The 15,234-nt window shown below is 38.3% G+C and overlaps 1 protein-coding gene across 1 annotated transcript in view; it reads right to left on the bottom strand.

Moving 5' to 3' along the window:
* The window catches only part of LOC150085870 (mediator of RNA polymerase II transcription subunit 13-like), a 554,522-nt gene that overhangs the window by 86,991 nt on the left and 452,297 nt on the right, over window positions 1-15,234 (bottom strand). The window contains exon 26 of the mRNA XM_090374721.1: window positions 9,471-9,891. Within this exon, the coding sequence (XP_090230847.1) occupies window positions 9,471-9,891 (421 nt within the window). The remainder of the gene's footprint in view (window positions 1-9,470; window positions 9,892-15,234) is intronic.

Here is a 15,234-nt window from a genome sequence, read left to right as displayed (position 1 = left end):
AAGTTTTCTCTATAGAACATAATGCATCTATCATTTGGATTGCTTCTTTCATCCTACCTTCTTTTTCTTCTAATGGTGCATTGTTCATCCATAATAATATATGTGCATGTGGACTTGCTCGATGATGAAATTCAATGCGTTTAAAGAAATTCACAACATAATATTTCCCAAAAGGACTAGAGGTTTTTGATTTTAATTCTGAGTATACTCTCAACAATTTTATTAAAGTATATGGCACATGTTACGGGGTCTTCATTTATTAATGTAGCTTCTTCCATGTAAAGTAGATCCATAACTTCATTAATTGTAATTTCTCGTTTATATCTAAATTTGTATAACATACATAGTAATATAGGCCATGTTGGTTCTCTCGCCTTCAACGTCAAGAACATTGTAGGTGTTCCTAATTGACGAATCATAGCAAACATGTCTCGTTTATATTGACTCCTTTAATATGCTGAATTGGAAATTGATTTTAGAAATGTCAAGTTAAATATAATGACTTGTTTATAAATTCTTTCAATTCCAATATAGAACGAGTAATGTTATCTGTTATTCCTACTGATTTAAATGCAGTATGCAAATTTTCTTCAGTACACACTCGCATAATTTTCATTGCCACATATAGCAAATGTTGGGGAGTTACTCCATGACAATCAGTCATATATAGCAAACATATTACAGCATATATATATGCATATACATATATACAACATATATAGTAACTTCTCAATATTTGCCACATATAGCAAATGTTGGGGAGTTACTCCACTACGAATTTTACTCGTTGCCATCATAAAGGGAGTAATTTTCAATCGATTTTTAAATTTTCGTGCATGTCCCAAATATACAGCTGGAAAAGAAAGTTCTTTTGCATGTATATCAAATATGAAACTGATTGGAAATGATTTCTGACTCAGTGCTATACATAAATATTTATCTTCAGACCATAATAATGTTTGTTGTTGAATTAACAATAGTTCTTCATCATTGTTGACAGGTTCCACAATTTCATCTGAATGTTCCTGTTCACCATCATCATTTGTCCCCAAGAAATCTTCACTCACTTTTATGTAGAATTTATACAAAGGTGAATTTATCAAATACCATAACCATATTTTCACTATTTGCTTCTGCACACATCCTTGTAGATATGAATGATTTATGTATGAGTCTTCGTTTTATATGTACATTAATGGCATAATCATCATCTAATTTTCTAAGTAATTGATGAACCATTGTATTTACATTAACTGGTACATTTATTACTTGTCCAATGATCCCACATAGTCCGTGTTCATAACGTAAACGACGAATTTGCATAAAGGGTAATCGGGGTGATATCAAACGCTCAGTTACAATGTCCAGTGGAGGCAAATGAGTAGGATATGTTGAATATATAAATCCATTTGACGTGGCCATAGTTGGTATCCGTCCCTCTTTTAATGAAGTATGACATGTATTACATGTCATGAAAGTACTTCACTTCTTGTAAATGAAATTCATTTTGAAGTAATTCATATATATGAAGTTGTTGGAAATGGTTTCAAATCTAATTGAAACCATAAACGATCGCAAACATTGCAACTAAATCCAAATGGGTTTTTGTACACTAATTTTTCAAACTCACTGTCAGCTCGTGTAGACACTATAGGGATGTAATCAGGAATCTCATTATTAGCCATTTCTAATTTTGCTTTTTTTTGTGTGCACGATATTTCTTCATTCTTTCTGCTGGAGTTTTAGATTCCTGATAAGTATCACACATAGTAGAACTCTGTGGTTGAATTTCATTATTATTCAGAATAGTTTGAATTTCTAATTTCCCTTTTTTCCATTCACGATATTCCTTCATTATTTCAGCTCAAGTTTTTTTTGGGTGCAGTTTGAGAACTCTCAGACATAACGAAACACTCTTGTTGAATTTCATCTGGATTCACATTTCTGTCCAACTTCTCTTTCTTTCTTTCACGATATTCCTTCGAATGCTGGGCTGTAGATTTTGGCACAGTCACTTGGGTATTAATCACTATACTGATATAATGTAGGACGTCACTGCTCAATTGTACAGAATCTGCCAGAATGATCTGACGGTTTTGTTTCGAATGCGAAAAAGAAATAAGTCATCATATTCAAACTTTTAATGTCACTGTATAGAGTAATTATTACAATTTTACTTCGTCTTAAAAACTACATCATACAAATGTTTCCCCTCTTTTCACACACACTCATGTAGCCTCACTTTGAAGTTTGTCATCGCTCGTCGGGTCATTTCCTGTGGTATTGCTGCAATTTATTGTTGGATAGCATCCTTGAGTTCATCAATAGAAGTCAATCTGCTTTTAAACACTTTATTTTTGAGGTAGCCCCAAAGAAAGAAATCGCACACTGCAAGGTCAGGCAATACGTAGCGCTAAACATCATCACTGTTGTTGTTGTTGTTTGTTTGGTTTTTAGGAGCATTAGCAACTAAGGCCATATTGCTCCGGGGATATGCGGTGGTCATTCCCTGACCTTTCCGCATCCTCCGTATTTGGTGGTCACGGGCTTGAACCCGGTCTCATCAAGAAGCGTGTGCTACGCACTGCTGCTCCTGCCCACCTGGCTACAGAGGCGCCTAAAACGCTGGTAAAAATGCTTTTAACGCCAATACAAACTGTGCACTTCCCTCCTCAGGCAGTTCCAGTTGACCTTTGAATTTCTTCAAACTGTTAGCCTCAACTACCTGTGGAGGAAACCTGTTCCAGTATTCAACAACACGCTGCTAAAATAAAACTTCCTACAATCTAGTCTAAACATTTCCCTTGTAATTTGAATTTATGGTTCCAGTTGTGGAATTCTTTGTAAGAGTGAAAATTCCGAATTCATTCATTTTACTAACCCCTCTCGCAGCCTTAGAAACCTCAATCTGGGCTGTAGGATCTTGCCTGGTTGCCAAGATCTGTAGCTCACATAATCGGAATCTTTCCTTGTATGATTGCCCTTTGCTGGTCACACCATTCCAGTTTACCCATCTTTGGACCCTTTTTAAGAAGCGTAATATCTTTTTTCAGATGAGGTCTCCACACTTGGACACAGTATTCCAAATGCCATCTTACCATTTCCTTATTCAGTGGGATTATGACCTCCCTATCTCTACAGGATAACGTTCAATAAATCACTGACAGCACAACATACACTTTCTTGGCCAACTGTTTACACTGCTCAGAAAACTCATATCTGCCTATATTGTAACTCCCAATTCCCTTTCTTCCTCTATTGTTTTTAATTTGACCCCGCCAAGTGTATAAGATTTTGCTGTATTAAAACACAGCTGCCACTTTTCTGACCATTCTGAAGCTGTTCAAGTCATCCTGAAGGAGCACTGCTTGGTACTGCTCATTAATGACTCTCCTTCCAATCTCTACGTTGTTTGCAAATTTTGATATCATGCCCTTTATCCCTTCGTCAATGTCATTTGTGAAAATCAAAAACAATAGTGGCCTAAGAACCAATCTTTGGGGTACTCTACTTCTGACATTATGCCAATCTGAAAAATATTCATTATCTGCCTTTTGCCACCCTGCAATTCATCTTAGAATCTTTCCAGTAATCCCAACATATTCCAGCTTATACAGTAACCTCTCATAAGCGATTGAATCAACTGATTTGCTAAATTCCAAATAAACTATGTCGAAATAGAGCCCAATATCCAGCTCATGAGTTACTGTGTCAAAATAGGTAACTAGATTAGTTAAATATGATTTTCTGTTAACAAAACCATGTTGAGTGTTTTTCAGATGCCATTTCTTTCTAAATGTCCCTGGATTGCATTCTTATTCATTGTCCTGAAGATGTTTCCTACCACTGAAGTCAAGCTACCCAATCAAAAAATCCAAACTGTTTTTTACTTATGTATAGCTTTTTTTACAAATAATATTACCTGTTTTTTTAGATATACATTCCGTGTATGAATGTGTAAACATGACAGGTGATATTCCACGTATATGTGATACATGATATACCTCCTTTCCTAACAAAATCAGGTTGCTGATGGTATCAGATGCTTCCTGTACATTTGGGGCTGTGTTATATCAGGAACTAGAGATCACTCTGATGGAAACTTTCATACATTGGACAAATGCATGCATAAATACAACATGTATTTAATTTGTCTTCCAAGTAGAAATGATAGCACCTCATGGAACAGGGATACAACACACTGGTGGAAGTTTTAAGTGTGGGATGGAGTAATGGAAACTAAAGGTCTGGAGCTGTTACTTGAGATTGGTAAAGTCTTAGTGATCTTAATGTGCTGTGATTAGTGCTGCAATAGAGTTCTAAATGCTAGCCTCCACAATCTTGGCAGCATAACCTAGAGAGGACTTTTTACACTGGAGGAACCCTTGAAATAATTTTAAAGTCTCAGGGAATCCCTGCATAAAAATTATATCTACTTCTCATGGTATGTTAGTGTGATCAGTAAGTTGTAGATATTTTTTTGTGAATCTGTTTAAATTGGCCAACTTATTAGCCACACTCTTTTTGTGTGGTTTCCCACAAAAGATATCAACTCTAATGCAAGTCAGTAGTGTAGGCAAGAAAATTAAGTTTTTCCTTTTTTTTTAAATTTCCTACTTGATTTTTTTTACCATATCCCAGTAGGCCTAAAAGTCTTATCACAAATTTCTACTATACAAGATGTTAATGAGTTATGGTATGTGCAAGAGTAGTTTCCCCCCTATTTAAAATTACTTTTAAACCAACCTTTCTTGGAAAAAAAAAAAAGGGGGGGGGAGGGGTTAGTTTAGCTTAGCTTACCTTTCTTGAAATTTCTGTTAAATAACTGGCTTAAGCCAAAATTGGATTTAATTTTTCTAAAGGTAGGCTTGGTGGATTTAATTTAAATAAAGGTTGTGAACTGATTTTAATTAATGTTATTTACATGAAAATTTATTGACAATGTTGAAAGGTAAAGCTACTAAAACCATAAGCCAAAGCAATATGAATAAAAATATAGTCTAAGACAATTTTATACAATACTTTGAAAAAACATTTCCTCACTGAGTGACATGATCAGGCTCAAATATAAGCCTAGCAGTTACAAAATTATTATACATGTATTGGTTTCTTGACATATTTTATAGGCCTACATATGCATAAAAAGCATTATTTTTGAAATTAAAAATAAAGAATGAAATTTACCTCTTTAATGTTAAACCTGTCCTTGCTTTTTTGCTGCACAAATACTCAATTCTGGGTCGAATCTGAGATAAGCACACATGAATTTCATCTTCAACTGAAACGAGATGATTTTTTTGTCCTTGCTCTTGATGCTTTTTAAACAAGAAAAAGCTTGCTCACACATGTAAGAAGTTGAGAACTGCAGCAAAATGTTCATTGCCTTTCCGATGAATGGCACGATACTCTTCTTTCAAAGAACTACAGAACTTGTCTAGGGGCAGATCAGTAAATCTCAACTTGAGTGTTCGATCAGACTGCAACTCACAAAGTTCTTCCTCTTCTCTTAAAGTTAAGTTCTTGCCCTCGTGAGTAGCACAGTTGGTAGGATTGCCATCCTCCCTACACCGGGTGAAAAAGACCCGAGTTTGAATTCTGTCGATGATGGAAGGTATTTTTATGGGTCTTTTTCACAACGTGGCTAAGTTGGTCAGTCTCAGGTGAGGGTAGCATGGTTTTTCTCCCTGAAACTCGGGGTTTTCATCCAGTAAACAGAAAATCGATCTCAGAATACGCACAATTTACAGGCAATATACATGGAGCAACATGGCCTTAGTCGCCGATGCTCCTAAAACCCACTAACAACAACAACAACAACAACAACAACAAAAAGTCAAGTTCTCAGGCTGAGCAGAAGATTCAGAGAAAAGGTCCCTCACCCAGTCATACACTTGTGTTGAAAGGGAGGGAAAATACTGTTAAATTATGTTCTGCAGTTCTTCCAGGTGGTCTTCAATAAGACTTGCTGATATCCTTCCTCACTCTCAAGCCCAAGCAGCAGTGGAAACATTTCAAGATTTCCTTTTGCAACATGATTTTTCTAAAGATTCAGTTTCCTTTTAAATCCAAGAATCTTGTCACTTGAAGTCAAAACACTTTCTCCAGGACCTTGCAGAGACTTGTTCAACTGGTTCATGTGATGAAAAATGTCTGCTAAGTAGGCTAGTTTCTGCAGCCCACTGCAAAGAATTGCCCAAAACAAGCAAAGGCCAAGATATATTTAATGTTTTGTCTTTGTATCTGGAAAATGGATATCCTTCCTCACTCTCTAGCCCAAGCAGCAGTGGAAACATTTCAAGATTTCCTTTTGCAACATGATTTTTCCAAAGACTCAGTTTCCTTTTAAATCAAAGAATCTTGTCACTTGAAGTCAAAACACTTCTCCAGGGGTGCCTCCATAGCCTGGTGGGCAGGAGCAGCAGTGTGTAGCACACGCTTCTTGATTAGACCGGGGTTCGAGCCCGTGACCACCAAATACGGAGGATGCGGAAAGGTCAGGGAATGACCACCGCATATCCCCGGAGCAATATGGCCTTAGTTGCTAATGCTCCTAAAAACCAAATAACAAACAACAACAACTTCTCCAGGACCTTGCAGAGACTTGTTCAACTGGTTCATGTGATGAAAAATGTCTGCTAAGTAGGCTAGTTTCTGTAGCCCACTGCAAAGAATTGCCCAAAACAAGGAAAGGCCAAGATATATTTAATGTTTTGCCTTTGTATCTGGAAACATAAGGTCTGTCTTAGAGGAACACAGTTCCTCTAAGACAGACCTTACATCTTCAAAGCACTCAGCAAAATTTGGCCTACCATCTCGTGAAAGTACTCCTGAAATTCATCTTTCAGCTCAAACACCCTGGTGAGAACTCTTCCTCTGCTGAGCAGACACCAAATTTCTTTATGTAGTAGGAGATTTATGTGCTCTTTGTCCAGGTTTTCACACAGTTTTTAAACAATCTCTAGTGGACTAGTCTTTGTTTAATAAAGTTAAACATTTTTGCAGCATCATCAATCTCCAAGAATTTTTGACACCAGCACCTCTCTGTGAAGAAAGCAGAGTGCTGTAATGTCAGGATTTTCATTTTTTACAAGACAGGTGAAACCTCCCATGGAGCCAACCATTGATGGGGAACCATCAGTACAGATGCCAACACAGTTCCTCTAAGACAGACCTTATGTTTCCAGATACAAAGACAAAACATTAAATATATCTTGGCCTTTGCTTGTTTTGGGCAATTCTTTAAAGTAGGAAAAGTTTTCTTGAATTTCACCATTTACAAATCTTAAAAATGCTACAGCATGACATTTACTGGTGAAATCTGTTGATTCATGAACTTGGATAGAGAAGCTGCTGTTTTTCAGTTTATTACACAAAACCACTTCAGCATCATATCATCAATACTTCAACTTATCGTACTGTTTGAGAGTGGAATCTTTTCAATTTCTCATACTGCATCTTGTCCTAGCATTTTACTCACTATAATTTTACATGCTGGCATTATTAGGTTCTCATCAACTGTGTGACTTTTCCTTTTCTAGGCAATAAGTTCTGCTACTAAATAACTTGCTTCCCAAGCCTTTTCACTGATGTGGCTGTTTAACAAAAGCTTTACTCTGTTTGTTTTGAGATTCCAATAGCTGTTTAAAATAATCAGCACCTTTACTTCAAATGGCTGTGATTTGTAGTTAACTGTCTTTTCAAGTTTGCTGGAGCCATTGCTGAATTTTTTAGTTATTTGCCACAGATGACACACAATGGAATAGAACAACTTTGATTACCAGTCGATGTAAAACCCATTGATAAGTAGATTTATTTATAAAGATGGACTTTTTTGTGTCCCTTGTTGCACTAGGGCAGTGAAATGACTCAGAAAATTGTAATTCTTCATCACTAATCTGATCAGAATTGTCTGTAGACCTAGAATCCGCTTCCATCTCACCTTGTCTTCAAAAATTGCCACATTGGACCGTCAGATGTGTTTGTAAAACACAAGCACTAATAAAATATAAAACAGCAGGGCAGAATAAGTAATTAAACTAGGAAATTGAAATCCACGTTTTTGCAATGTTTACAACAAAGCAGTTGGGGAGGAAATTCAGGAGGGAGAGGCTGACATTATCAGCCTACTGTCCTCCTGTCATTGCAATACAGCGCTCACCAATTATCAACAGTCTCCCCTATCTCGAATCAAAAACTGAGAACGGACTCACCAAATGAACACTGTCCTACTGTGCACTGCCATACAGGGCTGAAAGACCCCTAACGAAATTACTAATGGGAATGCTCGGTCATTGTCCATCACTGCGAGTGATGCATCATGCAGAGTTAAAAAAAACAATGTATTTTTTTTTTTCAATCATGATTTCTCGCAGAACCCCGGCTGAGAAACTCTGACCTAGAGTGTGGTTTATTAGGAATCTGGATTATTATGTCCGTCCAGATGTGACTGCCAGAGAGGGCTGTGACAGACATTCTGCGTCTGGGTGTTGAGATTACCAGTTTTACTAGCAGAGTGCTTGCACACTGCTGTTGAATATGCATATATTATCAAAATCAGTGAGGACCTTGTTTCTGTTGATATGACCAAATATGACATTTATGAGGACTGCTTCTTAGGTACACATGGCTAGTATTTTGTTTCTGTCAAAAATCCCATTTATAATAAAATTTAGAGCATGGGTAGTGTATCTTACTGCTTCAAAATTATTGTACAGCTAGAGTTACATGATCCCAGAGAAAATATAAAAAGTTTGAAGAACCACTGTATCTGGTCATCATTTTTTTGCAACCAGCAGGACTTAAACTGCTTAGGATAATGCAATGGTCTTAATGTTCACAGCAGAAAACACGCACATGCCCTTCACAATGAGTTGCTCTGGTATAACACTACTTTCAAACAAATAGCCACGTCAAAGGTTAATTGTCCGTGTGTTTAAAAAATGAGCTGTTACTATTAAAAAACATGACAGCTTGTTTTAAGACTAAACAGTCTCTAGTAACAAAACAGTTGTCAAAAACAGCAGTGCCTCATTTTTACATAAATGGCTAATTAATCTTTGGGTGAAGTCATTCATTTGAAAATAGCACAATACTAAGACAACTTATGAAGATAAAGTTTGTTCTGCAGTAAGCATTAGGAGTGATGCATCAAATCAAACAGTTTAAATCCTTCTGGGTTTTTGTAAAAACACACGAAAGAACAAGATAGCCCTCCAAACTTTTTATGATGATTTCTCTGATAATTAAAAGACTGACAATTATTAAGGTAATTTTATCTTAACTGAACTGTTTTGCTGTTACAAAAATTCCCTAAAAACAATTCCAAACAAAATTAGTTAATCTGAGGTATGCTTAGTAACATTCTGAATTCTATTTCAAGTGCCATGAAAACACATTTTAATATATAAATTTATATAATATCTTAGTATTTTTAAGAATACGTGAACATTACTTTGGTTGCTATTTCCTACCTGTGTTGTGGCAGAAGTTGGAAAAACTAAAATGTGGGTACAACTTGCATCTTCAGGAGTGCTAAGATCACAAGAATTGCAGCTGCTGATAAACCTATCATCTGGGGTATATTGGTCAGAAAATATTCTTAGAGTCATATCGGGCTCTAGAGAAACAAGGCATGCTGATAAAATAGACGGTGCATCTAATGGACCAAATACAACACACTGTTGGCACAGTTCCCTCAACTGACGACTATATCGAAGTAAAGATTTCCGACTTAAAAGTGAGGCCCAATCCCTCAATTCTCCATGGCCCACTCTTCCTAGCCGTCCAATTACTAGTCGCCATGGATAAACTGATTTTGAAAGGACTTCCAAAATAAAATCCAAGAGTTTGTGTAAACCTAGTTTTCTTGATGAAGCTTTTTTCCTTCGGGTTCTGAAAAGAATAAAACAAAACAAACATGAGATGAGAAAGAGTATAGCAGATGCTGAAGCAAGCAAGCAAGCACTTACGGTTATATTCACAGATTAACCCTTTCAGAAGCGAGTTCCTCGAATATATAAGGGCTATGGGTAGTTAGATTCTGATGACATGGAATCCAGGAAGTGGTTATTTGTGAAATTTTGTAATTCTGTAAATATGAGCACTTGAGGAATAAACTTTTTAGTTATTTTGATTTGACTATCCAAAATTATTATCAGAAATGAAATAAGAACTAAACAAGTTACTACCCCATGCAGTAATATCTGTTTTTGCATCATGTTCTAGATAAGAATTCTGGAGAATTTAATCAAATTTGGCTTTCGTGTGGCTCAACTGAATGAGAGATGCTAACAGATACGAGTTTTTCGTTCTGATTTTCAATTTTTTTACTGCTATCTATTTTAAACTGTGCTACAATTACTTTGAAACCCAGGTAAGATACGACAGCAATTATTCGTACATAAACAGACACATTATTTGAAAGAACTCTGAAATGTATATAAACCACACAGTCAAAACATCATGATCTCTTCCACCCCAAGTTTTAGCAATAGGCTGTTCTTGGTGGCATATGCACCAAGTACTGGTAAATGTGATAATGCAAGTTCATGGCATGTGGTCCATATGAAGTACCTGGTTGACATGATTTGGGAGACTTCAAAAAAGGAATGTTTGTTGGGTACTGCTTGATGGTCGGCAGTACTAGCATTAGTAGAGGCGTGAAACCTTCCTGTTTCATGCATCCATTTGCTCCAAAATTTTGTCCAGTTCCACCGTAAATTTATTTAAGCTGGAACGACAGATAGAAGTTTGTTCAAGCAATCAACCACCAGCTGTCTAAAGGCAAATTTCCGCACACACATTCTACAACCGCCTTCATCAATTTGAATTTATGCCCCCTCAGGTGTGGAATCTGAGCAAGAGGAAGAATCCCATCAGCATTGAGTTTGCACAAACCACTGAAGGATTTATACACCTCAATCAGATCACATCGCAGGTACCTAGTTTCCGGACATTGCAATGTGCAGAACTTAAGCCTATCTTCATAACAACAATCTTGTTGCCCTTCTCTGTACTCATTCTAGTAGCTCAACATCTTTCCTAAAATGAAGCCTCCAGACCTGTATGCAGTACTCAAGGTGTGGCCTGTTCATTGCCTTATACAAGGGGATAATGACCTCCTCATGCAGTACTTTGCATTTGTCAATGTTTAATACTTCAATTTCCATCTCTCAGCCTATTTGCTCAACTTTTCTAGACCCTGTTGCAGTACTGTTCTTACTGTTATTAACAACTGTACCAACCTTTGTATCATCTGCAAACGTGGAAATTAAGCCTCATATACTTTCATCAATATCATTGATAAATACAGAAAACAATAATGGGCACAACACAGACCCCATGGGGAACTCCACTAATAATATTAGTCCACAAAGAGCAGTGTCCATTGATTACCACTCTCTGTCTTCTCCCACTCAACCATACTTTTATCTATTACAGATACTGTTCCAATTTGTACAGTAGTCTTCCCTGTGCAACAGTATCAAAAGATTTTCTAAAATCCAAGTATATGATATTAATATTATTTTTTGCATCCAGTTCCTCTGTGGCACATCTTAGTATCTAATCAGATTGGTCAGACAAGACTTCCCCTTAATAACACCATTCTGTGTCTGAACTATAACTGTAGTCTAGTCCAGATGATCCTGCAGTGCTTCTTTAACCAGTGACTCCATTATTTTTCCTGGAACAGAAGTTAAACTAACAGGTCTGTAATTACTCATATCACCTTTCGATCCCCCCTTTGTAAATTAGAGAAACATTTGTACGTCTCCAGTCCGTGGGGACTATCGGACTATCGCTGGGTCCAAGGATGCCCACATAATCATGGCTAAGGGCCTGCTTACTTCCTTTGCTGCCTCCTGTAATATAACTGGATAGATCCCATCCACCCCAGGTGCCTTCCTTACATTTAACTACAGCAATTTCTCCTCCACTTTGCTCTGAGTTATTACAAAATCAATTAGCTCCCTGCCAGAGTTTGATAAACTTCTGGCATTCTCCCTTTGATGGAAAACCACAGGAGGCATTGAATGGAGTGTACTGGGAATGGTGGGTGGTGGTTTCCCAAGATCATTAATGCATTGGAAGAAAAGTAGGATGCTAGTAGGTTGGCTTTATCCTTGGCTGAAGTGGCAATAGAATCGTCTGGTTTTGACAGAGGTGGGAACAGGGACGGAAAAAATTTGCAGCTAATAGCTTTGGCAAAAGATCAGAATTCCCGGCTACTATTTGGACAAGTTTTTGAAGAAAGTTTTCTACTCTTAGCCTGTTCAAAATCTAGTTTGGACTGATTAATAATTGCTTTACAATTGTTGCGAGCTTTGGTGTAGACAGGAAATGAAATTGAAGATTTGGAAACAAGCCAATTATGATATGCTAAATTCTTATCTTGAACAGCTTTTGTACATTTACTAGAAAACCAAGGTTTAGATAGAGAATGAGATTTTAAGGTGGAGTGTGGAATAAAAGCTTTCACCCTTACAAGAATAATTTCAGTGACACAATCTGGGCAAACACTGACATCAGAAGTTTTGAAACAGTAATCCAACCAACTCAAGGTTGGGAATGGCAATAAGAGAAAGGCTCCAATGGAGAAGAGATCATCATCAAGTTGTGATCTGAGGTACTTAGAGGACCACTCACCTCGACTGTGTAATAAGAAGGGTTGTTTCCAAGAAAAATATCAAGCATGTTGGAAAAATATCAAGAAAAATATCAAGCATCAATGAAGAATCAGAGGTGGACGGTTCGCTCCCGTTTCTGGACGTGCTAGTGCATCGCGTAGGCCCACATCTAGAGACCTCAGTATACCGCAAACCCATGTGGTGCGGTCAATTCACCAACTACGGGTCCGGCCACGCTCCAAGCCATCTCAATAGCACTGCCCGCACCCTGTTCTCCAGGGCCTGGAGCCATTCCAGCACCGACACAATTAGACGTAACGAGATCTCCCGTGTGAAGGCGGACCTAACCAGATGCGGTTATCCATCCCATGTACTAAACAGATGCTTGTTACAGGCACAAGAACTTACTTCCAACCCAAGACCTCCGAAGCAAGTCGGCATATCATCCGCCTACATTCCGTACTATCCAGGAGTGTCAGGACGTATCTCGAAGATCCTGAGAAGTTACAACATCAAATGTGTGCAATTACCAGGTAGGAACCTACGTTCACTTGTCTCCAGTGTGAAGACCCCTGTCACACCTGTCTTACGCAGCAATGTAGTGTACCGTATCACCTGTAGGGCCTGTAACAGTTGCTACGTAGGTGAGACATCGAGACGTCTCCAGGATCGCCTCACGGAACACGACAGAGCAATCCGGCTTGCCGAAACTGACCAGTCCGCGCTTGCAGAACATTTTTGGGCTACCAACCACGATCTTGACCCCAAGCGCGACTTTGAGATAGTGGACCACGCGCGACACTTTCGCCACCGCCTATGGCTAGAGTCACTAAACATAATAAACAACCCTAAGGCATTAAATCGCCAGAAAGGCATGCGTATACATCCAATCCTGGAGACAACCGTTTTATTGATGGATGATCACTGGCGCAAGGCAGCACATGTCCGTGCTACAACAATGACGAATGAGTAACGTGCCACACTTTGCTTGTAATGTATTCAAATTTGTCAGTTGATAAAGGGACACGAGTTCCGAAAGCTACTGAATTTGTACTTATATTTTATTTTATACTGGGTATACTGTAAATATCTATTTATTAAATGAACAATCTGTGTGAGGTCATTAGTAATTGCAAAAGCCTCAGCATCTTGACCAGCTGGGCCCATGTGACTAGAAAACAGAAGGCAGCTGGAGTTGTGAACATTAAAATCAACAAGAAAAATTACCTCACTGTTGGGAAAGTTTGACTGGAGGAAATTGAGTTTCAAAGAGAGGAAGTCAAAGAGTCCTAAGTGATTAGTGCAGTTGGAAGAATGATAGAGGCAACAGATGAATTTGACAGAATGTTGTAGAGAGATTTTAAGCCAGACAAGTTCAAAATGAAGAGATTCCAAATTACTCAGTCTCTGACATGGAATATCAGAATGGACATAAGCGTAAGTACCACCTTTGAAGCAAAAGGAATTGTACAGCAAATAATTCAGACAACTGAGATGATCAGTGGTTGAATCAACCGATAACTGAGATTCTGTCAGAAAAAGTACATGGGGTTTGGCAGACTGTAAGTGGGAATGGACATCATTGATATTAGAACTGAGACTGCATATATTTGTGAAATGAACAAGCAAGTGTTTGGGAGGTTTAGATCTTTTTGCAGATAAGTTTGCTCTATTAGTTTGACAATTCACGGTGTATTCAGTAGTAAGAAAAAGTGGGGAGGGGAGGACATGCTGAAGGAAGCAATGAAAATTTTGGATATGGTGTAAACATGATAAGAATATACCCAGCTCCTTGACACAACGTGGCCTCGACAATGCCCCTCATATACACACTACTCAGACTCCTTCCAGTCACTCTCTGGCAGAGTAGAGGCAGCGAGATTATACACTAGCTGATCCAGAAGCTTCCGAGAGAGTTACCAATAGGTTTGATCCGGTGTACTAACTAGCGGCTGGCCTGCAAACACCATTTTAGAGCTACCCTCAAAATGTAACAAAGATTGGGCCTTGCCATGATGTCCATCATAACCTCTAAAGATATCAATCATACTGCATGATAGAAGAGATTGGGAGGGTTTACTGGAGCTTTGCTCTGGAGACCAAACATGGGTCCCACCACTTCAAGCCTCCAATAAGCAAAGTGGTGGTACTGCACCAGTTGATGAGTCGTCTACCACCTAGTATTGCCTGGTAACACAGGGGGTAGCATTCCTCCGTGTGATGCTGGCGCCACACACTTCAACCCCTGCTTACGTTGTTTTGCACCTGTGCTAGGTTGCCGTATTTCGGGATTTCCACAAGGAGGTAATACCCAGGGTTACTAACGGTTCCACCATCATGAAGGTGCAAGCAGAGGATTTGGTTGTCACAGACTAACCAGACTTCACCAAAATTAGATCCACTTGACTTGAGTGACACCCGAATATCAGTTCCATCAGCGTTTTAGACCCCAAGGTAGCAAAGCACATGTTGGCATATCAGAGAGAAAATACCTGCAACACCCTCAAAGTTAGATGAGAATTTTCACTAGCCACTTGGCTATAGCTTCTTCTGGGTGGTACCTTTCGCTGGCAATGAGGCATATTCAGGAACTTTCATTATGTGCTTT

The sequence above is a fragment of the Mastigoproctus giganteus genome, chromosome 5 (assembly GCF_048544385.1).
Source record: "Mastigoproctus giganteus isolate SK-2022 chromosome 5, ASM4854438v1, whole genome shotgun sequence".
NCBI classification, from domain to species: Eukaryota; Metazoa; Arthropoda; class Arachnida; order Uropygi; family Thelyphonidae; genus Mastigoproctus; species Mastigoproctus giganteus.
The sequence above is the reverse complement of the archived record's forward strand: the minus strand, read 5'-3'. Positions and strand labels throughout refer to the sequence as shown.